General features: G+C 49.7%; 1 protein-coding gene and 1 long non-coding RNA gene across 2 annotated transcripts; one reads left to right on the top strand and one right to left on the bottom strand.

Moving 5' to 3' along the window:
- Positions 1-4,383: 4,383 nt before the first annotated feature.
- Positions 4,384-12,172, bottom strand: PIF1 (PIF1 5'-to-3' DNA helicase). The gene is made up of 13 exons (XM_065940112.1): positions 11,751-12,172; positions 10,941-11,517; positions 9,943-10,075; positions 9,736-9,861; positions 9,487-9,640; positions 9,281-9,395; positions 9,098-9,204; positions 7,831-7,970; positions 7,352-7,458; positions 6,337-6,424; positions 6,035-6,180; positions 5,241-5,432; positions 4,384-5,027 (listed from the first exon to the last, which is right to left on the bottom strand). Exons 1-13 carry the CDS (start codon positions 11,984-11,986, stop codon positions 4,968-4,970), a joined length of 2,181 nt encoding a protein of 726 aa, XP_065796184.1. The 5' UTR covers positions 11,987-12,172; the 3' UTR covers positions 4,384-4,967.
- LOC136171484 (uncharacterized) lies at positions 6,768-17,099 on the top strand. Its single transcript, XR_010663878.1, has 3 exons — positions 6,768-7,234; positions 11,723-11,895; positions 14,805-17,099. It is a non-coding gene; the product is annotated as an uncharacterized lncRNA (long non-coding RNA).
- The last annotated feature ends 8,007 nt before the right edge of the window (positions 17,100-25,106 follow it).

The following is a 25,106-nucleotide window of genomic DNA, read 5'->3' as shown; positions in this document are numbered from 1 at the left end:
CAGAGATAAGAAGAGGGGCCGCCATGACTCAGGGTCATCCACCAGGGCTAGGATTCTTAGGATTCACATTCAGGATTGTGGCGGGAAGGAGAGGGGACCATATCCATTCTCCCCTTCCCCAGAGGCTAGGCACAGCCCGGGTCTTCCAGGAGGGAAGACTGCGCTCTGCTAATGAATTCTCTTTGTTATTCCCTGGCCACTCTAGAGGTTGGGGGGCGGGGGAAAGAGAGATGAGGGGGGTTGCAGGGTGGCCTCTTCAGGTAAGTGTAATCAAGGCCAGTGGGAACTAACCAGGAAGGTTTACCACATGCCTGTCCTGCCTCAGCTCTTTACCTGTCCACGACTGATGAAATTTGGGCTCGGGGGCAGCACATCCAAGGTTACACAGCAAGTGGTGGAACCAGTACCTGGCTTCAGAGCCCTTTGCTGACCTTGCAAATACCCCAGAACCCTGGGGTTTGGGTTCCAGATCCAACTCACCATGTGGCCTTGGCCAAGACACCTAACCTTACAAGAGATTAGTTTTCTTTCCCCATGTGCTGGTGATGTCCCCCTCTCCTCTCAGGGTTATTGTGAAAAACAAGGGGCTAATGAACTCAAACTATGAGACACTCAACAGATACTTGGTACAAACTTCAACAAAGAAGCTTTCCTATGTCTACCGGCTGCCCAGCTCCCGAGGTAACCCCCACCCCCATCCAGGCAGAGACTGGAAGACACAGGACCTGCCGGGTCTCTGGGAAGGCACTGAACGACCGCTTGGCGCCACCTAGTGGTCCATTGTGTGTGGTGCTTGGGGAGCCGGAAGCCAGCTTGGGGATGGAGGGGTCTGAGCACCACCTTTGGGTTTGTAGGGGTGGGCAAACTCTGCCTAGACCTCAAAAGGGAGGAGGTTATGCCAAGCTAGGACTTTCCTTCTGGCTCAAACTGCAAAGAATCTTCCTGCAATGTAAGAGACCCAGGTTTCTTGGGTCGTGAAGATTCCCCAGAGAAGGGAATGGCTATCCATTCTTGCCTGGAGATTTCCATGGACAAAGGAGCTTGGTGGGGTACAGTCCATGGGGTCGTAAAAAGTCAGACATGATGAGCGATTAACACTTTATTCCTAGCTAAGCCCTCCCTTGGTCTCCCAGCTAGGGGTAGGGTGAAAGTGGGCAGTCCTGCCATCTCATGAACAACAAGGGGAGGGCACAGGATTCCAGTTCCAGCTCTGCCACTGCCTAGCTCCCTGGGCCTCAGCTACATTCTCTGCAAAATGGGAGTGAAAATTCCCACCTCTCAGGGAATGGCACTGTCCCTGAATTCTTTAAATATCAAACATTTTATGAAGTGTCTCCTTTCCAGAGTCATTGTGCGGAGCGCTTTGGCACATGAAGACATCTAAACCTAGTTTCTTGCTACCAAGAGACCCACCTTATTCCCAGGGGAAATCGACATGTAAGTTACTCATCACTTGCAGCAGCAGATCTCAACTGACACTGAGGGAGCATTGAGGCAGGGGAGATAAATGGGGGCCGGCAGGAAGTGGGAGGCATAGGAGCCCCCCGCCTGCCGCCCCCCCCCCCCCCACCGAGGTGGGCTCTCATCCCATGCTGAGCCCCCTCAAGGTTAGGCCCGCTTTCCCCAGCTCCCAGCTTCTCTTGCTGGACCACTGAGCTCCATCTTTCACACCTCTGTGCTTTGATCCTACACAGTTCTCCTTTCCTAAATGCCTTTCTCCAACTTGTCCACCTGACAACTCCTCTCCAGCCTTCCTTTTGGGATGGAGTGGGGAGTGGGAAATACTCATGACCAGGCAAGTAGGGAGGACATGGAGGTCAAGGTGCTGTTTTCCATGTCTTCCCACTGCCCCCTGCTCCCCCAACAAGCAGTGACACAGACACTCATCATCAGGGCAGCAGGCTCAGGTGCGTGGCAGGCCTTTCTGGTCCCCTAACTGCAGGCTTTCTGAATCCTTTCAGTCCCATATTTACTCATTCTGCCTGCTCCATTTCAGGGGCTGGGTGGGCCCTGGGGCTGCAAGAATCAGGAGATTCAATCATGTTCTGAGGAACTTTCTGGTGCAGGAGACAGACCCACAGCCAAGAACAGCACAGTGCATGTTCTCAGAGACCCGAAGTGACCATTCTGCCTAGAAAGGGGCAGGGCTATATCCTGGGAAACAGAGGGGGTGAAGTCTGAGGCAAGTCATGAAAGGTTAATCTGGGTATTTCAGATTTGCTAGAAACATGTAGTCAAGTCAGGGAGGTGTGAGGTGGGAAGGCATCTATATCAGAGGCCCTTTCTTTGACCATCCTAAAAGTGAGTGCTCCCCAACTGGCAGGTTCTATTATTTGATTATTTGCCACTTCTCGCGGTGTGAGGTTATTTGTCTGCTTGTTTGTAATCAGTCTCCTGCCTGTAACTGTATGCATCCCAAGGCAGGGCCATGTCACTCTGGCGTACTGTGGGGTCTCCAATGTCTAGCCAGCACCTGAATAAATATTTGTGGAATGAATGAATGAATAAACGAACATCAAGATGGGTGGGAAGTCTCCTTTATCCCAGTGACAGGATATTACCAAGATTTTCTTCCTAATGTCTGTCCTTATCCCTCCACCCCCGCTCCCAAATTCTGAGTGGGGTCACCAGACTTCTCTGTCTCCAATCTGGAAGCTATTTGAGGGCACATCGTTTCCTGGCTTTTGCATCCTGGGTCCACTTCTTTGAGGGGATTATGTTAGGGGTAAGGCGCATCAAGGGGCTTCCCTGGTGGGTCAGTCAGTAAAGAAACCACCTGCAATGCAGGAGACCTGGGTTTGATCCTTGGGTTGGAAAGATGCCCTGGAGAAGGGAATGGCAACTCACTCAAGTATTCTTGCCTGAAGAATTCCATGGACAGAGGAGCCTGGCTGGCTACAGTCCATGGGGTTGCAGAGTTGGACATGACTGAGCGACTAACACTTTTTTTTTCCACAAGGATCAGAGAAGAAGGTCTCCAAGACTGGACAGGGGTGGGTGATCAGTGTCCCCTGGGAGACCACTGGGAGCTGCAGGGTTCCAGAGGGTGTGGTATGAGGCTCCAAGAGAGGTTATGACTCTGGGAAAGCCTTCCCTCGCCCAGCCCCTGGGCCTGGGCAGAGTTATGGCCTGTGGAGGCTGGTAGCTGCGGGTGTCAGCAGCTACCATGACACCCTGATGGTAACAGGCCTGCTCCTAGAAGGCCCACTCCCTGCCTGTACGACCTTCAGGGTGGGGAGCCTCCAATCCTGACTGAGCTAGGGTTTCCATACACTCCCAGGGATACAGGTTCGAAGTTAGATTAAATGAGGGGACTTCCCTGTGGTCTAGTGGCTAAGACTCTGCACTCTGAGTGTGGGGGACCTGGGTTCAATCCCCGGTCAGGAAACTAGATCCCATATGCTGCAGCTAAGAGTTCCCACAACTAAGACCTGCATAGCCAAATAAATAAATAAAATTTTTTTTAAAAGTTAGATTAAATGAGATGCCAAGAAAATAAAGAACTGGAAGGTTCCTTGCATACCTCCGTCATGAGGCCGTCTACTCTCATGATCTGGCCTGAGAGACAGGGATGTCTGGAGATCCCCCCTCTAAGGGGCCTCCTGGAGAGCATCTTCACCATGAGAGAGGATTGCTAAGGACAGGACTTTCTGGTGTCCAGGTGGTCTTGTGAGGAAGACATCTTTATGCAGGGTGAGTTCATTGGAGACCAGGGAAAGCTGAAATCAGTCCCTGGTGAAGGAAAAGGGATTGGGGGTGGTGGGGGTGCCTCAGCAGTGTGAGTTGAGGGTGGGGTCAGAGAGGAGAGTCCCAGGAGAGGGTACAAAAGAAATAACTGTATCTCTAAGACATCTTCAATAGCCTGACTCTGGAGGATGATGGGAAATTCATCTCCGGGCAGAAGCCCTGATCCTTCTTTGCACCTTGAGAGCATATTCAGCCTCTTGCCAATGGCTGCAGGCCCTGCATGAGAGACCAAGCTCAACCAGCAACATGCCCACCTGTTGTGTAATGGTGATTCACCTTGTCATTTCACTGTGAGTCAACAACTCAGCGACCTCAGTTTTGCGTATTATCAAGTGATACTAACAAAAGCTCCCATAAGGGTGCTGTGAGCTCAGCCATCAGGACGTGATAGACACCTCTGCGTAAAGAGGCAGGGCAGGGGTAAGCCTCCCTGGAAAGGGTTAGCCAGTGTCTCAGGCAGGGGTTCTTTATGTATTTATTTTTTGGCTACGCCAGTCGGCATGCAGGATCCTAGTTTCCCGATCAGGAATCAAATCCACACCCCCTGCAGTGGAAGCACAGTCTTAACACTGGACCACCAGGGAATTCATTAGGGGTTCTCAAAGGGAACAGAAGACTCAACAAACAGCCTTCACACAGTTTACCAGTTTATTTGTCCTAAATAAATAAAGTTGGAGAATATCCATACTCCCACGATGTCTTTCCCCAAAGAGCAGCTTAAGATATAGATGCATATTTTTGCAGCACGTGTTCTCAAGTTAGGCTCAGGAGAGTGTTTGTCCTGGCTTGTGCAGGACTGGATCTGGCTATGAAGACTCTCCCCAGGTTCCCTTCTCTGCTTCAGACTTGAGTCCCCTGCTAGGACCCCTACGTCCTGTTCCTCCTCTTGAAGCACCTGCCGCCTCTCCTCTCTGTAGCTCACAGGGAGCAGCGCCCACAACTGTGTGGCCCTGTGGCCGGCCGCTCGCAGAGAGCTCTGTCCTGTATCACCAGCTACCACTGCAGGCCCCTTGCCAACCCCTAACCCTGGAAGAAGCTCACCCAGGGCAAAGGGAGAAACTGAGGCACAGCTGGCAAATGGATGGAAAGCTGGCCGGAAACTGAGAGCCCCCGACAAAGGAGGAAAGGGACACTGACCACCCTCCCGCTGGGATCCCCCAGGGCCTGGTTCCCTAGGGAGCAAGAGGAGGGGAGACCACCCTTTGTCTTCTCTTCGCAGATCACAGGTTCGGGTCCACGTTCTCCTGGTCTGAGGTTCCCTCCTCATCATCTGGGGACTCCTATATCAGAGCCAGAGAAACCTATTCATGGGCTCGTACCATCCCCTAGAGTCACAGTGGAGGGCCAGCATCTCCTTCCTCCTGTCCTCGCCTCCAATGGAGCCAGAGGAGGCTCTGCCACCCCCATCCCAGCGTTCTCTGGCCTTCCCTTCCTCCTAGCTCCCAGGCTACCCACGGCCACATTCCGCCCACCATTGGGTGACTCCCTCTTACCAGGCTGAGGGCCCCATTCCGCCGCAGGGTAGCATAGAAGCTCAGCACGCGGGGGTCACAGCGAACCACCATGGGGTCAAAATCCAACACTCGGAGGCCCTGCAGGCTTCGGGCCCGGGAAAGGGCCACGTAGGCCTGGCCACTGGCAAACACACGGCCCAGAGACATCTCCACACAATCCAGGGACATGCCCTGGGGAGGGAGAGACAGGGCTGGAGCCACCTCAGCCTGTATTTCCCTTGTGCCCAAGAAGCTGACCCTACCTCCACCAGCCCAGCTATGGCCCCTGATCTCCTTGCCCCGTTCATAGAGTCTGAGCCAGAGAGACAGGATGATGGGTGTCTGAGTAAGGGGGTGTCCAGGAAATATGGATCCAAGATAAGAGCGGAGGGATAAGGGTGAAAGGAAAGAGCTGAGGTCTGGGTCAGACAGGCATGGAAATGAGTCTTGCTCTGCCTGGCACTACATGTATGACCTTGGATGAGTTACTTAATTTCTCTGACTTTGGTTTCCTCTTCTGTAAAACAGAAGTGATTATTACAATTATACCTCATAGAGTGGTCATAACACATTAAAATTAACATATCCAATAGTGGCTCAGAAAATGGCAGGAGAGAAATATATGTGTCCAGGAAAGAGACGAGGCAGGATGGGAAATGTACTAAAGAAAGGTTTATTCTACAGCTGGTCTGGAACTTTCCATCACTCCCAAGGCCTTTAAGACCCCCACCCTTCAACGTGCCAGGCCTATCCTGCCCCCTCCACCCTGCCCTGCTGCCAACCCCTGGATTCACCTGGCTCTTGTGAATGGAAATGGCCCAGGCCAGCTGCAGGGGCAGCTGCTGCCGGCTCAGGAGATGGCCTCCCGTGGTCTGCACCGTCCAGCGGTCAGCACGGATGACCTCAGTGACTCCACACAGGAACCGGACCTGGGGCAGCCCTGAGGGAGGTGTGGTGAAGGCTCACCTTTCATTCCTGCGTCAGGACTCCAAGGTGAGGCCTGTCCTCACCTTCCCACACTAGCCTTTTCCTCCATATGCTACCCCTGGGGCCCTGCTGCAAACCCGAGCAGTAGGACTGCTTCCCCACCACTTACCTCTCCCCTCGGCCTCGAACCCAACTACCACCCCTCGGGCGCCATTCACCAGGCCCCGAGACACTGCCAAGTTCTTCACCAGCATCACCTGCGAGGGAAGGAAAACTGGAAGCATAGAGAGCCGCGCATCCCTACGCCTGGTCTCAGCTCCAGGCGTTGCTGCGGCGGTTCTCTGAGGCTGGGGGCTGTCACAGAGGGGCGCTGAGTTGAGGGATCCCTGGATCAAGCTGCTTTATTTCCCTAGGTTTCCCCTTGTGTCAAAGGAGAATGACGTTTGCACAGTTTGCCTTAGAAGGAGGGGATAAGGCATAATAAGGTGACAGGGCTTTGACAATGACCATGTCTATGACAGGTTATGTTTATGAACCTCAGTCTTGAGTGATTGCCTTCTTCCAACTACTGTGTCTGCAGTTCCCTGTGAGGGCCCTTTGAAACCTAAGGAAAGGCCCCCATTTGGCTACCCTCACTCTTCATGAAAGGAAGGAGACACAGTACAAGGTGTACTACAGAAGACAATTGTGTGCGGTAGGTATTTTACTCTGAATTTATTTATTAATACTTTTGGCTGCGCTGGGTCTTTGTTGCAGTGCATGGTGTGGAGCATGAGCTCTAGAGCAGGTGGGCTCAGTAGTTGTGGCTGTGTGCTCTCTAGTTGGAGTGCTCAGGCTTAGTTGCCCCATTGCATTTGCAATCTTAGTTTTCCGACCAGAGATTGAACCCACATCCCCTGCATTGAAAGGCAAATTCTTAACTATTGGACCACTGAGGAAGTCCCCTCCTCTGAATTTAGAGATGAGGAAACCCAGCTTCAGCAAAGGAGAGTGATCTGTCTAAAGCAACACTGCTTGGAGCTCCAAGTGGAAGAAGAGGAGAGCAGTGGACAATAGAAGACAGAAAGGTGGGAATGAGTTTGTTGTGGTCACAGGTGGGTCCTCTGGTCATGGAGCAGCCTGTACAGAAGGGCAGTGATCCGGGAGGCCCAGCTCTCAGGGTCTATGTCCGGCTTCCCACTCACCTGGGCCCCCAGCTTTAGCTGAAGAAGCTGGCTAACAGGACACTGGGCATCCAGGGTCCGGGCTTGCTCAGGGTCACTGTCCATGGCCTCAAAGCTGTGTACTTCACCTGGGGAAAGAGTCGGGCAGACAGACTACAAGTCACTCACTTGTGACTCAATTTCCAAAAAACCACATATTAGCCCAGGGCATGGGGGAGGCAGTGAGGACAGCTCAGGCCTAGCTGGGGCTCTGAAATCAGAGGCAGGTTCAAGTCTCATTTTTAGTGTTTACTGGCTGAGTGACTGACCCAGAAAAGGCCACATCTCTCAAAGTCACAATTACATTTGCAGATGTAGGGGACTTTATGGCTGTAAGGCTAGGGACCAAGATATTCAAATGACACCAGGAGTCCAGGCTGCCTGGAGTGGGGGGATGGGGGGAGATGTCTGCCTGATGGCCTTTTCTAGCTGGTCTGGCCTCGCTCCAGCCCCCTGCTCACCTGGCAGTTCCTGCAGCTGCCTCTCATTGGTAAGGGCCACATCATCCTGGTGGGTGCAGAGCCTTGTGGCCACAATCCCATCTCGCCCCACCTTGTGGGCAGCTGTGGCCCGGAGCTGGCGGGTGACTTCATCTGAGCACCTGTGGAGGCCAGGTTATCAAGAGCAGAGCAGAGCCGAACACCAGAGAAAGTGGGGCACGTGGCCCACATGTGGCCCACGTGTCAGGCCATGGACCAGGCCTGGGGACTGGATGCGGTACCAGCGCAAGATCTGCTGGTTCCCAGGCTGACCAACTTGTTTCTTCCTCACTTGGACCCCAGACATGGAGCAGTGGTGCATGACTGTGATCAGGGGCGGGCACCCTTCCCTGTGTCTGTCCTCAGATTGGAGCTAGCTGCCCTCCTGAGGAAGTTGGATCTGATGAGTGAGCATGGGCCAGAGATTTAGAGACGCAGACGAGGCTCTGAGGTTGAGGCTGATACCCTATAATACTGGCACCCTATCATCAGATCACCCTCCAGGCTACAATTTTCTAGTCCTTTGCCTGCTGCCTTACAGGAAAAAAAAAAAACTAGCTTGTGTTTCTATTGTCCCCATTTCAAGTCTTCCTCCTGGGGAAGACTGGGTGCTGCAGCAACTCAAGTGGGAAGAGGGGGCAGAAGTTGGGACCATCACTGACTGCTCTGCCACTCAGTCTTCCTCCTGTCCCCTACACCGCTGGTGTGTGCTGCGCACTTCCTACCCGCCTCCTGGAAAGCCCCTCCCCACCACCCCTCCCCAGTTTGACTTGGGTCTCAAGGCCCAGCTCTGGCTCATTTCTTCTGCCTTCTTGGCCTCCTTTCCACTCCCGTGTTAGAGCAGCTGTAGCATCTCAACCTTTTGTCCTTGCTGGGGTGGGATCACGTCTGCATCCTCTCCTTCTGCACCAGTTGACCCCATGGACTCTAAGAGTAGAAGGAACTTGGGTTTCGGCATCAGACCCAAGTGCAAATTCCATCTCAGCCACTTATTAGCCATGACTCTGGGCAAGTCACTTCACCTCTTTGAACCCTAGTTTCTGCATCTATAAAATGGGAGTGTCTCTATCTGCCCATAATTCCCTGAAATGTACTCTGTGCCAGGCCCTGTGCTAGCTGATGCTCACAGAGTGACCGTCTCGTATGGGGTCATGAAGCACTTCTCCCCCTTCTCTGGGTTCCTGTGCTCCTCTCTGATCCATGCTTGGATCCTCATCCAGTGGCCCCTTCTCTCTTCACCAGGCCCCACCTGCCCAGCCGCACAGCTTGCAGCAGAGAGATGAAGGTCTTGTCCGTTTGCCTCCACACCTCAGTCAGTTCCAGGGTCACCGGGACACACCTCCTCCAGCTCTTGGCCTGGTGGGGGCAAGGTGGGGGAGTTAGGGAGCAGAGCAGACCCCCATGGGCGTTAGGGCCGGAGGGCAAGGAGTACCTGGAAGCAGAACTGCGGGAGCTGGGATCCCTTGGTTACAGGTGGCAGCTGCAGGAAGTCCCCACAGATGATGAGCTGGATCCCTCCGAATGGCTTATTCTGCTGCCGGACAGCTCTGCAGAGGAGCGCGGGGTGCTCTAGGGTCTGCGGTGGTTGGATTTCATCCGGAAGACCACCAGAACCCGGTCCTCACTGCACATACTGACCTGGCCACGGCCTCCAGCTTGTCAAACAGGTCCGCTTCCACCATGGAGATCTCATCAATGACTAGCCGCTGGCAGTTCAGCCAGCCCTGCCGCACACCGGGCCGCTGGGCCAGGGCCACACACTGGGCCAGGGGAGCCTGGCCCGAGCCAATGCCTGTGAGGGACACCATTCAGCCTGGGCTGAGATCCCAGCGCTGTCTCAACCCACCAGCCTGGCTTGCTCCCAGTTTAAACCCCAGGGGCTCTCACCTGCAAAGGCATGGAGGGTAGTACCCCCGATGTGGCAGGCTGCCACCCCAGTGCTGGCAGTGGCCACAGTGCCCGTGGGAGGCAGTGAGCCCAGGATACGCTTCAGCAGATAAGACTTCCCCGTCCCTGGGCAGAGGGCAAAGTCAGGGCCGCTTCTCCATCCCAGCGCCCCCTGTTCTCCCCACACCCACTCTGCCCCACCACTACCTGCACTCCCAGTGAAGAAAATGCTCTGGCCTTTCAGGACAGCCCTCAGGACGGCAGCCTGTTCCTTGGAAAGCTCTGGTTTGGTGGGGGGCAATCTCAGCCTCTTCACAGGCAGGGGCCACCTTGTGACTTCCTGGGGTGGGGGAGGGCTGTTTCAGGACCTCCCCACATCTCCTCGGCATCACCCCCGCCCTTCTTGGTCTGGTAGCCCTTTGTGTCTCTGCTGGCTTCTCTCCTTGGAGCCCTTGGGCAGCCTTGGCTCACCTGGAGATCTTGCCAGTAACCACAGGGGTCCAGGTCTCTCCCTGAGGAAGGGATCAAAGCTGGATCTCCACTGACTCTGGGTTCACCCCTAACGTCCCCTGTCTGCAGGTCTAGATTCTCCTCAGCGTCCTCTCCTGGGTTTCCTAACTCTCCTGGTCCTCTAACCCATCCTTCCTTCTCACAACTCTTCCTGTCACAATCTGTCTCTCTGACCTAAAATCTCCCCAGCTAAACCCTGCTTAGCCAGGGCCCCTTTTTTCCCCATTTCCATCTTCTCTCCAGATTAGTCTCAAACCCCTGTGGTTTGTGATCCTTCAGTTCCAGTTTGCGAACACTGTCACATCCACCAGACTTTGCCCCCCAACAACTCTCCCCCATCTGATTGGACCTGTGGGCTGCCCCTAACACAGCTGATCACTTTATTCTCTCCAAAACCTCCTCTCCTCCTCCAGGAGGACTGCATTCCTACATTTCTTCTGAAGCACCTTCTCTGCTTTCTCTTTTAACGTGACCTAAGCCTATTTTCCTATTCTCATTGCTCAGTCTCAAGGATTGCACTATGAGAAACGCACGCACAATTCCCATATTTCCGTTAGTCTCAGAAGCCTGAACATCTCCTCTGAAGTAATCAGCAGCCATCTCAAATGCCACCACCATCTTCCCCCTAAACTTGGGCTTCCTCGGTCTCTTCCATCTCCCACTCCCCAAGGCGACCCCCGTTTTCCTGTCCTCACTGTGCTGGGCTTGGCTCCCGCCCGAGGTTCCGTGGGCCGCTTCACCGGCGTGGTATCTGTGACCCGGGTGGCCGCCACGCGCCGCAACTCCTCGGGCTGCACCGGGCTGATGCCGACGAAGTCGCGGGGCCGCGGGCCAAGCAGCTGCGTGCGGGCGGAGGCCGGCCCGGGACCCGGGGCCGCCGCCAGCTTGAGGCGCAGGGTACGCAGGAAGCGGCGCAGGCGGTCTGGGGGGCAATCCGAGAGCAGCAGCTGGACCGCGCTGGCCCGGGGAGTGCTGTCGGCGGGGAACCGCAGAGTGCTGCGCCCGGCTGCAGCGAAGCGGGTGAAGAGGCGCGCGGCGCGCACGGGGAAGCAGCGCGGCCGCCCAGCGGGCCCGGGCGCCTGCAGCCTCAGCATCAACTCGCGGCGCTCGTTACGACCCAGGCTCAGCTCCGCGGTGCGTAGGGACTGGCGCCTTCGCGCCTGCCCACCGGGGCTCAGCTCCTCCACAGCCACACGGCACCGCAGTTCTCCATCCTCGCATTCTGCGGCCGCTGCCTGGGTGCCCGAAAGCATCGCCGCCGCCTCTGCAGGCCTGCAAAAAGACCGGAGCGCAGGCGTCACAGGGACTCAGGGAACATCATAGGTGTTACAGGGGTCTGGACAGGGAGCCCATTCAAAGCCACAAAGGGTCCCAGGGCTGTCACTGGTAACATAAACAGATCACGGAGACTGTAAAAGCACCCTGGGGCAAACCGGAAATTCTCCTAGACATTTTTCTCCCACACAATAATTTCCAGAGCTGCGGATGGGCAACGTCAGGCGCACCCAGGATTGGGAATCTCTGTTTTCCGACAAGAGCCACAGAAAGGAGCCCCTGAACAGAAAAGAAGCTTGCGTCTAAGAGACCCAGGGAGGGGGCACGGGAATCTTGAGTCCTCTCCGCAAGGAAGCAGGAGACGCACCTGTGGAGGTAAGCAGGATTGACATGTTATCAGCGCCTTCCCTCTCCCAGCTACTTTCACTGGTTTATATGTAGCCAAGCTAGTGTCACTATTTCCCATGTACAGAAGTGGAAAACAGGCTGAAAGAGACCACAACGGCTGGTGGAAGTCAGAGATAGTGTGATTCGGAAGCTCTCGTGCTTCCCATCTCTAAGGTGGGGTGGAAGTAGAAAATATTTGGCTACGGAAATAGCGGAGGGACCCTGGCTTCCGGGAACCAGTCCACGCGCCGTCTGATTCATTCGTATGCACCCTCCCGGCAGGGGCCCCTTGAAGAAGAACGTTCTGCCTCCCACGTCTGGGATCAGGTGGACACTCACTTGTGCCAGCACTCGGACGAACCAGTTGAGAAATGTCGGCCTGCAGGCAAAAGCAGCACACTGGAAACTTTCAAATTCTGGGAGTAGAGAATTATCCTATCACCTGCTGGAGCTTTAAATTTTCTAGCCAATCAGAGGAAGCGGGCGTGACAAGGGGCGTGTCTTTCTGTGCGTTTCAACCCTCTGAGCTTGGGCTGTACCAATAGCACGCCAGGGGAAGGAGGCTTATTGTGGTGGCGGAGCATACCAAGCCGCGCGGACGAGTGGATGTGGTGGGAGGGGACGGAGACTGCAGCTGGGCCGCGCGTGGATTAGTGTCACCAATCGCGTCTCTGAAGATTTATATTCAAGACCTTGCCTCCAACACAGACTCCTTCTTCTCTAGCTCTCACACAGCGGCTGAACTTGGCTTTGGGGAAGAGCTGCCTCGGATCCCTCCCATCTCTGTTTACACTCACGGGACCTTTGTTCATTTCTGGGCAGACCGCGCCCCCCCCCCCCCCCCCAACCCTCGCCCCCTGACCGAGACCTGCTGCTCCCGCTGCCCCCACCCCCAGCTCCTTCCACGCTTATCGGTCTTTGTGTCATTTTACTCATGTCTTTCCCATCCGTCTGAGACACATCAGTGAAGAACTGAGACCTGTGACCAAGTGCTCAGACCAAGTGCTCAGAGTACAAGGGAAGTGAGCAAGCCTCTTGTCTTCAGGGAATGCGTATCCCTCTCATTGTACTGAATGCATAGGAAATTTGTTTTTCATTTTCTTTTCCCTCATTAAATCTTGGAATGACAGAGCTAGAAGGCATCTTACAGGTGAGTCAGCTTGCTCATTTATTGAATTGCCCACGTTTTTCAAATGAGGAAACCAAGGCTCCAAGAAGTTTTACCAGATGTCACATAGCTTATAGATAGCAAAACAAAGCCTGGAAGCCAAATCTAAGTCTGTTAGTTTATCTACTACACTACGTTGCTCCGAGAGAGAGAGAGAGAGAGAGACAAAGAGACAGAGGCTGGTCTAACCTGGTGAAGGGAGTCCAGGCCTGGACTGGAATCTCAGCTCCTGAAAGGCACCGTGTTACACCAGACCTGCAGGTTTGATGTTATTCCAAGCAATTTTCCTTAATGTCTCAAGCCTTTGTTTCCTTATATTTAAAAATGAAGGAAGATGAAAATGTGATGATTGCATAACTATGACTATACTAAAACCCATCAAATTATTTGCTTTAAATTGTATGGTATGTGAATTGTATCTCAATAAAACTGTTAGGAAAAAATAAAATGAAAAATATTTTTCCTCTTAAATGTTGTTTTGACATATGACTACTAGTGGCACAGAATAAATTTTAATATCACTGTTGTAAGCAGAATAATGATACCCCCCCATATGTCTACATCCTAATCCCCAGATTCCTTTTGTATGTTACTTTACATAGCAAAAGGGACTTTGCAGCTGTGATAAATTAAGGATCTTGACATGCGGAGACTACCCTGGGTTGTTTGGGTAGGCTCAATTAAGATTCTTACAAGGGAGGCTAAAGAATCAGATGGAGAAGGAAATGGCACCCCACTCCAGTACTCTTGCCTGGAAAATCCCACGGACGGAGGAGCCTGGTGGGCTCCTGTGGTTCATGTGGTTGCTAAGAGTCAGACACGGCTGAAGTGACTTAGCAGCAGCAGCAGAGAGTCAGAGGAGATGTGATGAATACGTGGACATGTGTGTGTTTGTGAAAGAAAGAGAGAAAGGCTGATTTGAAGATGTTACTGCTAGCCTAGAAAATGGAAGAAAGGGCCATGAACCAAGCCTTAGAGGATACAGGTTTCTTGAAGCTGGAAAAGGCTAGAGGAAGTGGGTTCCCCTCTAGATTCACCAGAAGGAACACAGCTCTTGATTTTAGTCCAATGAGACAACATTTTAGGCCTCCAGAACTGTAAGATAATAAGTTTGTCTTGTTTTAAGTCACCAAATTTGTGGTAATTTGTTACAGTAGCTATAACAATAAGAAACAAATACAATTATGAGCTAGGAAATGAAAGCTGGGATTATGAAAGTATGTCTGTGTCTATTTCCAAAGCCTATGTTCTCTCTTCCCACTACCCTGTGCTCAAGAGTAGCCCCAGCACACTCACACAGCCTGCTCCGTTCTCCCTTCTCTCTGTGTAGTACCCTAGACTGGTTCTAGAGAAAGCATGGAGACTTCCATATGAATTTTCCCCCAGTATTTTTTTCTTTTGGACTCACCATGCAACTTGCAGGATTTTAGTTCACCAACCAGGGATCTAAACCAGCCCCTTGCAGTGAAAGCCCCAAGTTATAACCACTGGACTGCAAGGGAATTCCCTCATTTTTTTTTCCTCAATTCTTTTTTAATTTTTATTTTATTTTATTTTTTTTTCTTTTTTGAATTCTTTTTTTAAATTGTAGAATATATGTAACATAAAATTCACCATACTGGTTTTCAGTATATAATTCGTTACCATTAACTGCATTCAAATATTGTATAACCATCAACACTATTTCCAGAAGTTTCATTATTCTGAAACAGAAACTTTGTATCCACAGACCAGACATAGTGGAATGTGAAGTCAAGTGGGCCTTAGGAAGCATCACTACGAACAAAGCTAGTGGAGGTGATGGAATTCCAGTTGAGCTATTTCAAATCCTGAAAGATGATGCTGTGGAAGTGCTGCACTCAATATGCCAGCAAATTTGGAAGACTCAGCAGTGGCCACAGGACTGGAAAAGGTCAGTTTTCATTCCAATCCCAAAGAAAGACAATGCCAAAGAATGCTCAAACTACCACACAATTGCACTCATCTCACATGATAGTAAAGTGATGCTTAAAATTCTTCAAGCTAGGCTTCAGCAATACATGAACCGTGAACTTCCAGATGTTCAAGCTGGTTTTAGAAAAGGCAGAGGAACCAGTGATCAAATTGCCAACATCTGTTGGATCATTGAAAAAGCAAGAGAGTTCTAGAAAAACATCTATTTCTGCTTTATTGACTATGCCAAAGCCTTTAACTATGTGGATCACAATAAAATGTGGAAAATTCTGAAAGAGATGGGAATACCAGACCACCTGACCTGCCTCTTGAGAAACCTGTATGCAGGTCAGGAAGCAACAGTTAGAACTGGACATGGACCAAAAGACTGGTTCCAAATAGGAAAAGGAATACATCAAGGCTGTATATTGTCACCCTGCTTATTTACCTTATATGCAGAGTACATCATGAGAAATGCTGGGCTGGAGGAAGCACAAGCTGGAATCAAGATTGCTGGGAGAAATATCAATAACCTCAGATATGCAGATGACACCACCCTTATGGCAGAAAGTGAAGAAGAACTAAAGAGCCTCTTGATGAAAGTGAAAGAGGAGAGTGAAAAAGTTGGCTTAAAGCTCAACATTCAGAAAACTAAGATCATGGCATCTGGTCCCATCACTTCATGGGAAATAGATGGGGAGACAGTGGAAACAGTGGCTGACTTTATTTTTCTGGGCTCCAAAATCACTGTAGATGGTGATTGCAGCCATGATATTAAAAGACGCTTACTCCTTGGAAGGAAAGTTATGACCAACCTAGATAGCATATTAAAAAGCAGAGACATTACTCTGTCAACAAAGGTCCATCTAGTCAAGGCTATGGTTTTTCCAGTAGTCATGTATGGATGTGAGAGTTGGACTATGAAGAAAGCTGAGCACTGAAGAATTGTTGCTTTTGAACTGTGGTATTGGAGAAGACTCTTGAGAGTCCCTTGGACTGCAAGGAGATCCAACCAGTCCATCTTAAAGGAGATCAGTCCTGGGTGTTCATTGGAAGGACTGATGTTGAAGCTGAAACTCCAATACTTTGGCCACCTGATGCAAAGAGCTGACTCATTGGAAAAGACCCTGATGCTGGGAAAGATTGAGGGCAGGAGGAGAAGGGGATGACAGAGGACGAGATGGTTGGATGGCATCATTGACCTGATGGACATGAGTTTGAGTAAACTCTGGGAGTTGGTGATGGACAGGGAGGCCTGGCGTGCTGCGGTTCACGGGGTCGCAAAGAGTCAGACACGACTGAGTGACTGAACTGAACTGAGACAGTAAGTCCCATTCCTCTGTTCTCAGACCCTGGTACCCCAAATATTTTATTCTGAAAATATATTACAACATGTACAGAAAGATTGAAAGACTTTTACAGTGAACACCATATACCTACCATCAAGATTCTACAATTAATATTTTGCTGTATTTGTTTTGTGTATTAGTCGCTCAGTCGTGCCTGACTCTTTGCGTACTATGGCCTGTCAGGCTCCTCTGTCCATGGAATTCTCCAGGTAAGAATACTGGAATGGGTTGCCATTCCCTTTTCCAGGCGATCTTTGCAACCCAGGGATAGAACCAAGGTCTCTCGCATTGTGGGCAGATTCCTTACTGGCTGAGCCATCAGGGAAGTATTTAACACATCTATCCATTCCTGCAGTCATCAATCCATCTTTTGTGATGCAGTTCAAAGTTGCAGACAACAGTATATTTCACATCTAAACACTTCAACATGCATAGAATTAGCTAGAGTTTATGCTTACCTTTTTAATGTAAACTTTACATATAGTGAAATGCACAGAATATACAATATGTATTCTTGTGTGTCCTGGCTTCTTTCACTCTCCATGATTTTGAGATTCATCCATGTTGCTGAGTGTATCAGTAGTTGGATCCTTTTTAATGCTGAGTTGTGTTGCATTGTATGGATATACTACAGTTTACCCATTTTCCTGTTGATGAATATCTGGATTTTGTGGTATTTATGCTTTATTTTCTCTTGGAAAAATACCTAGGTGAAAAATTGCTGAGTCTTGGAGTTTACATTTAGTCTTTTTTTTTTTTTTTTTTAATATTTATTTGGCTATGTCGTGTCTTAGTTGTGGGAGGCAGGATCTTTAGTTGCAGCATTGCGAACTCTTAGTTGTGGCATGTGGGCTCTAAGTCCCTGACCAGGGATCGAACCCAGGCCCCCGGCATTGGGAGCGTGGAGTCTTAACCAGTGGACCCCAAGGGAAGTCCCTACATTTAGTCTTATATGAAACCGCAAGAGCTTTTCCCAAAGTGGTTGTCTGCCCACCAGGTTAACAGTGAGTCCTTGGGCAGAGGAAAGCTGGACACCGCGTAGCGGTGGATTAACGGTCCTCAGGCTCCGCCCTCCTCCCCGCCCCAGCGCCACGGGTCTTCAGCTGGATCTTGATTGGCTGATGAAGGAGGGGGGCGGAGGCAGAGGAATTGCTCACGTCTGTGACCGGACTTCCTCCCTATCGGCTTTGTGCAGCTTTTGCATCCGCGGGTCTTCTGCTCACTGCTGCCGCCGCGGGGTCATTTCCAAGTGAAGCGCAACACTGCTCCCTGGTCTCCCCGCCTAACCCAAAGCCTGGTTTTAACGCAAGTTGTCTGGAGGAATGGATTTTCTTTATCATGACATTTCCTCCTCCGGAACTCTCTCTGTTCATCTTATCTGCTTTCTCCCACTTGGCGGCTCAGTCCAGTCTCCGACTCACTAATAATGACGACCTCAGCCCAGAACGGGGTGGTTTGCTAATTGCACTGTTAGGCGTTTTCTCTTTTGATACGTAAAAGAGCCAGCCCTTCCCCTTTATGATCCTTTCTCGCCGTGCTCTCTCCACCTTTACAGTCCTAGGCTTACACAGTCTTGCAGAGGAGCTTGAAAGGGTGTTTCATGGTCTTCCAGCTTACGGAGCACGACTTCACCTCGCATTGCTTCTTCTTTGGGGCAGCTGACACTGATTTTATTGAACCTCCGGTACAGGTGATTCTGATTCTCATTAAAATACTCTCAACTTCCAAAAGACACATTCCCTCATTTTTCCTACATACCGGCGGCTTCATGTCATTCTCCTATGCTGATCCCTTTTCCTCAGCCAGCCCTCTCAGTGTGGGAGGACTTTTTTTTTCTCCCGTTTTATACAATCCCACGGATTATTAGCTACAGGTTGATTCTCAATATTATGACCCCCGCCTGCCCTTCTCCTCTGATCTCCAGATCATATTCATTTATCCTCTTATGCTATCTCCACACAGATGCCTAAATGGCATGTCAAACTCACTGTCTCCAAAACAGATTTTAATCTCCTCCTCCATGATAGCTCAGCTGGTAAAGAATTCCCCTGCAATGAAGGAGACTTGGGTTCAATGCCTGGGTTGGGAAGATCCCCTGGAGAAGGGAAAGGCTACTCACTCCAGTATTCTGGCCTTTAGAATTGCATGGACTACATAGTCCATGGGGTCACAAAGAGTCCGACTTTCATTTTCCAATACCATATAAACTTGTCTTTCTCTTGTCTTCATCATCTCTATAAATGGTACCTCCATTTTTAGCTCGAGTTGAAAACCACACCATATTCTTGATCCCTTCTTCACCTACAACATCCAGTTCACCATTGAAAAATATTGTTTCCATCTCCAAAATGTTTGTTTTGTTTTTTAAAATTGAGGTATGGTTAATATAAACAAAATGGAAATGAAATCTCTATGTACTGGGAGAAAATATTTGCAAATGATGCTACTAACAAAGGCTTACTTTCCAAATATACAAATAGCTCTTACAACTTAATGACAAAAACCGCTGAACAACCCTATCAAAAACTGGGAGGAAAAAAAAAAAAAAAAACTGGGAGGAAGACCTAAATACTCACTTCTCCAAAGATGACATACAGCTGGCCAATTGGCATATGAAAAGATGTTTAACATCACTAATTATCAGAGAAATGCAACAAAACTACAATGAGGTATCACACCAGTCAGAATGGCCATCATTAAAAAGTCCACAAACAACAAATGCTGGACAGGGTGTGGAGAATGTACACTATTGGTGGGAATGTAAATTGTTACAGCTGAAACTGTTTGGGGTCGTTTGTGGGGGCGGGGGTGGGCTCCAAAGAGCTCCCAGTACCATAGCCCTTTATGTCTCAGTGCAGAAAAGATTTCATCGAGAGGCAGAGTGATAGATAAGAAGTGATTTATTATAATAGGATGCTTGCCAGGCTTACAAGCAGGCGGACGAGGGCGTGCTGCTGAGAACTTACTGGGCTACAGTTTTACAATCAAAGGAAAAGTAGGGACAGGGAGAAGAACTTCTTGAGTAGATGTCATGATTCCATCATTAGTTTCTCCTCTAGGGTGGGCAGGGGAATTTTCTTGTCCCTACGTGGTCATGCTTTGTGTGTCCAGAGAACATGTCCTAGGGATCATTAACTTACTGAGTTCACTAGGCAGTATGTGTGTCTCATGCCACCATTGTTTTATTATTTGGGGCATGTCTCATGCTTTTGTTGCATGATTTTGTTGCTAAGCAAGGCTGCTTGGTTTTGTGGCTAAGCAAACCTGCTGTCTTTAGTAATCATTAACTTCCAGGGGTCTCCTATATTTTTTCTACCTACAATCCCCTGGTGGAATTAACTATTTAATCACCCACTTTATCCTTTTATTTTGTCCTTATCAAAGTCACTATGGAAAATGGAAGCTGTACAGAGGTTCTCTATACAGTGGTTAGAAATCCGCTGTGCAACATAGGGGACACGGGTTCCATCCCTGGTCTGGAGGATCCCACATGCTGCGGGGCAACTAGGCCCATGAACCACAACTACTGAGCCCATGCTCTAGAGCCCATAAGCCACAGTTACTGAAGCCCACATGCACTAGAGCTCATGCCCTGGAAAAAGAGAGGCCACCTCAATGAGAAGCCCATACACTGCAACTAGAGAGTAGCCCTTGATCACTGCAAGTAGAGAAAGCCCAAGCACAGCAATGAAGATTCAATGCAACCAGAAATAAGACAAATAAATAAAAAAATTTTTAACAAGTATCGTTGAAACGTATTTTAAAAAATAAAAATAAAAACCACTAAAAATAGAGTTACCATATAATCCAAACAAGCCCCCTCCTGGACATATATCAGGAGAAAATTCTGATTCAAAAAGATACATGAAACAACAACAACAAATCCCCAGAAGATATATGCACCCCAATGTTCATAGAAGTACTTTTTACAATAGCCGATACATAGAAGCAACCTAAATGTCCATCAATAGTTGAATGAATAAAGAAAAATTTGAAGTATAGTTGATTGAAAATGTTGTTTCAATCATAGCAAAGTGATATATATATATATATATATATATATATATATGATGTCCTTTTTCAGATTTTTTTCTATTATAGGTTATCAAAATGTATTTTGAATCTATTCATTTTCCTCCATCCCCACACCACAACCTAGAGTTAGCAGCCTGTCAGATCTCCCCTGGGTTACAGGATGCGTGCATGCTCAATCACTTCAGTTGTGTCTGACGCTGCAACCTCATGGACTGTAGCTCACCAGGCTCCTCTGTCCATGGGGTTCTCCAGGCAAGGATACTGGAGTGGGTTTCCAGGCCCTTCTCCAGGGGATCTTCCCAACCCAGGGGTCAAACCCGAGTCTCATGCATTGACAGGCAGGTTCTTTACCACTAGTGCCACCTAGGAAGTTCCCTGGATTAGAGCAGTTGACTCATAATCTCACTGGATTCCTGGATTCTGCTCTGTCCCCCCTATAATCCTTTCTTTCTCCAAACAGCAGCAGGTGGGATCTTTTCAAACATGTAAATCAGTCGTTGCTACTGCTCTAGTAAAAGGCTTTCAATGTCTTCCTAGGCTATTCCTCTTTACCATAGCCTGAGGCCGACTCTCTCCCTTTCTTCCACTGTGACCTCAAATCTTCCACTTTCTTCTTCTGTTTTATTTAAAAGTTTATTGATTTAATTTATTGACTGTGCTGGGTCTTCATTGCTGCTCACGGGCTTTTCTCTAGTTGCCACGGGCAGGAGCTACTCTCTAGTTGCAGTGCATGGGCTTCTCATGGCAGGGCTTTCCTTGTGCAGCCAGGGCTCTAGGCGCACAGGCTTCAGTTGGTTGTGGTGAGTGCACTCACAGGCTCTAAAGAACAGGCTCAATAGCTGTAGCGCACGGGTTTAGTTGTTCCTTGGCATGTGCGATCTTTCCAGACCAGGGATCGAACCTGTGTCCCCTGCTTTGGCAGGCGGATTCTCAACCTCTGGACCACCAGGGAAGTCCTACCACTTTCTTCTTTACTCACTGTGCTTCTTTCACACTTGTTCCCTTTGTGTTCCTTGACGACCCCATGCCAGAGTCTTTGCGTTTGCTGTTTCTTTTGCATGAAATACCTTCCCTCTCTCCCCTTTGCCTCTTTTTGGGACTTTCTCTTTCTCATCGTTCATGTCTCAGCTGAAATTTCCACTCTGTGGAAAGGTTCCCCCCCACCACTCACACCATATCTAAAATTACTATTTTATTACCTCTTTATTTCCCTTAGAAAACTTACTGCATTGTGTTGTTATCGTGGTCATTTGTTTATTTGCCTATCATCACTCTCTTCCAGCTTCAAGAGGGCAGAGATCACCCTTGTCATGTTATGGCTTTGTGCCCTGTGTTTAGAACAGTGCCCGAGGCATGATAACCTCTCAACAGATATTTACTGAATGGATATTTATCAGTGAATAATGAAGCCATTCTCTCCAAGTCCTGACCCTCTATCTCTACTATCTCTTGAATCTGCTTCTACCATCCATATAACCCACTGGCCTGGTTCCGGCTCCATCAACTCCAACCTGGATTTCTGTGACAATTTCTGACCCAATGGGTCTCCATGTCTCTCTTTTCCTGTCACCATTCTTCACATACTAGTTCTTTTTTTAAATTTATTTTTAATTGCAGGATAATTGCTTTCAATATTGTGTTGGTCTCTGACATACATCAACATGAATCAACCATAGGTATATATATGTTCTCTCCTCCTTAAACCTCCCTCCTAACACCCACCCCTTCCCACTGCTTCTGGGTCGTCACAGAGCCCTGTTTGAGCTCCCTGAGTGATATAGCAGATTCCCACTGGCTATCTGTTTCACATATGGCACTGTATATGTTTCCATGTTACTCTCTCCATTCATCCCACCTACACACAACAGTTCCAAGAATAAGGTATTAATATGAAAATCCATGTCAGATCCTGCCTCAGTGCTTCAGCAGCCCCCAGCTACTTGCAAGAAAAATTTCTAGTCTCTCAGGTCACTATTCAAGGCACTCAATACTCTAGCTCCTGCTGCCTCCTTGGTGGCATCTTTCTGAACTCCCCACCAACCATCACACACATATGACCACAGACACCTGCCTACAGTCCCCTAACAAGTCAGGTGTTTTACAAGTTCTCTTTGTGAGACATTCCCACTGCCTAAATTCCTCCTCCTCTGCCCCCATCCGTCTAACCCTGCTAGAATACAGCTTAGTTACTCCAGCCCTCTGGAAACCAGCTCTTAGCACACAGAGTGTACCCCTTCTCAGAACTTGTCTACCCTCCTACTGATCCATACCTCTCCAAGGCAGGGCCTAGGCTTTTGAGTAGCCTGCTCACACAATGCTGCCAAAAGACATAATTTAGTAGAGAGCACAGACTCTGGAGTCAGGTGAGGTTTGAATCCTTGGGCCACCACTTGGCAGTCAAGTGACCTTAAACAGGTCCAAGCTTTGGATCCTTTTTTTTTTTTTTTTTGGTCTGTGATGAATCTTTGTTGCTATGTTGCTTGTCTCTAGTTGCAGTGGATGGGGGCAACTCTTTAGTTGCAGTGTGAAGGCTTCTCATTGTGGTGGCTTCTTTTGTTGCAGAGCACCAGCTCTAGGGTGCAAGGCTTCAGTAGTTGCCACATGTGGGCTCAGTAGTTGCTGCTCCCAGGCTCTAGAGCACAGGCTCAATAGTTGTGGTGCACTGGCTTAGTTGCTCCTTGGCACGTGGGATCTTCTTGGATCAAGGGTCAAACCTGTGTCTCCTGCATTGGCAGGCAAATTGTTTACCATTGAGCCACCAGGGAGACTCTTGAGAGTCCCTTGGACTGCACAGAGATCAAACCAGTCCATCCTAAAGGAAATCAGTCCTGAATATTCATTGGAAGGACGGATGCTGAAGCTGAAACTCCAATACTTTGACCACCTGATGTGAGGAGCTGACTCACTGGAAAAGACCGTGATGCTGGGAAAGATTGAAGGCAGGAGGAGAATGGGACGACAGAGGATGAGATGGTTGGGTGGCATCACCAACACAATGGACATGAGTTTGAGCAAGCTCTGGGAGTTGATGATGGACAGGGAAGCCTGGAGTGCTACAGTCCATGGGGTGGCAAAGAACTGGACACGACTGAGCTGAACTGAACTGAGTCACCAGGGAAACCCTAAGGTTTGAATTCTTGATCTGTAAAATGAGGATAAAAATTTTATTTCATGGATGGGTATCTACTTTTGTGAAGATTAAATGAAATATATGTGAAGAGTTTAGTATAGTGAGCAGATATCAGAGGTGTCCTAAGTTCTTTTGAGCGAATGGACAAATGCCAGGATGATGTACTGGAAAACATATCACTTTAGAGGCACTCAATAAACTTTGTTGATCAAATGGCACACATGCAAAGCAGACTCCCTTCCTCTATGCATTTACCCTCACATTTAACACACAGTTTCCTTTGTTTACATGCCTTTCTCTTCTGATAAAGGACAAGGACACTTGGTCCTTCTGTTATCTTCCAGCCATTAGTGTGGGGCCTGACAAATAATCACGGCAAATAAAATATTTGTGTTGAAAGAATGTGTGTAGTGTGGAGGCAACAACTAGAGGGACAGCATAGGCTGGATGGGGGAAAACTGAGACCAAAGTGGTGATCAGTGGCTCACTCTCAGTAGCAACAGAGATGACTGAATTTCAGAACTGACCTCACTCCCACTCCACCCCCACCATGAGTTGCTTCTATGCAACCACATGAATTCCCCAGGGTCTCTGATCTCAGGCAGGTGGAACCTGAGTTTATAGATACAGGATCTTCTGAGTCCTCAGGCATTGGGTACACCAGCTGCACAGTTCTGCAGGTTGAGGGACTTATACCATGTGGTGGCTTTAAGAGGTTGTTGCCAAGTACACTGACTTTCTCAGTTTCCCCAAGCTGGATTTTCTTTATCCCTTTAGGTAAAGGAACCCAGGGACAGGTATGAAGAAAAAGTATGACCCCTATCTTCCTTCCCCTTGGTCCTGGAGCTCCAGGCTGCCCTTTTCCATGCTGGCTGGAAGTGACTTGCAAGTGTGAGGGCCAGCAGAAGGCAGTGAAAGGGGAGCTGGGTCAACTGCTACAGCTGCTGCTATGGCAGCCAGAGCCAAAGGAGGTCACCGTTGATTCCACCCGCACTTAACTCTTCCTGCAGAGGCATAAGGTGCTGGAGGTTGGGATATATAGCCAGTCACCTTTTCTCTGTAGACCTCTGTTTCTCTAAGTGTCAAGTGAGGGCACAACGCCTAACTAACACCATTATCCTTACATTTCGCTTCCCAGCAAGGTTGTCAAGGCTGCAAGATTCACTGCTGGATGGGGGTGGGGGGACCCCTCAGATACAGGAATTAGAGAGGTGGACAGTTCTGAGCAATGCCCAGCGAGGGCAGAATACTGAGACCTCCACCCCCAAAAGGAGTCCAGACTCCCAGCCCCAGGTTTGGGATCCGAGCTCCAGGCGCCGCCCTGCCAGGAGATGCCGGGGAGGAGGACCAGGTCATTGCCACTACCCCAGGGTCAGGGAGGCAAGAAGGAATCTCTTGATTGCCCCCATTTCTGGGCCGTCCAGGCCGGTTAGCCCAGTCTGGCAACCGCAGCCCACTCGGTCAGGAGATCTCGAAGGCAGGAGCAGTCAGCACCTCGGGGGCTCGCTCGGTCCTGCCCCACCCCGGCCCCGCCCTCGGACCCCGTCCGTCCCCCTCGCCTCCGCCTCTGGCCGGAAGCCCCCTC

The sequence above is a fragment of the Muntiacus reevesi genome, chromosome 7 (genome assembly GCF_963930625.1).
Source record: "Muntiacus reevesi chromosome 7, mMunRee1.1, whole genome shotgun sequence".
Lineage (NCBI taxonomy): Eukaryota > Metazoa > Chordata > Mammalia > Artiodactyla > Cervidae > Muntiacus > Muntiacus reevesi.
Note: the sequence above shows the minus strand (reverse complement) of the source record. Positions and strands in the feature narration are given on the sequence as shown.

Bases quoted from the DNA above. Each gene is read 5' to 3' on its own strand.
- PIF1 (XM_065940112.1), bottom strand. From the start codon at position 11,986: ATGGGAAATAGTGACACTAGCTTGGCTACATATAAACCAGTGAAAGTA. The intron at 6,181-6,336 runs GTAAGTGGTGGG...CACCTCCCTCAG, and splicing joins GTTCGAGGCCGAGGGGAGAG to GGCTGCCCCAGGTCCGGTTC. The intron at 5,028-5,240 runs GTAAGAGGGAGT...GCTCTGATATAG, and splicing joins GGAATGGGGCCCTCAGCCTG to GAGTCCCCAGATGATGAGGA.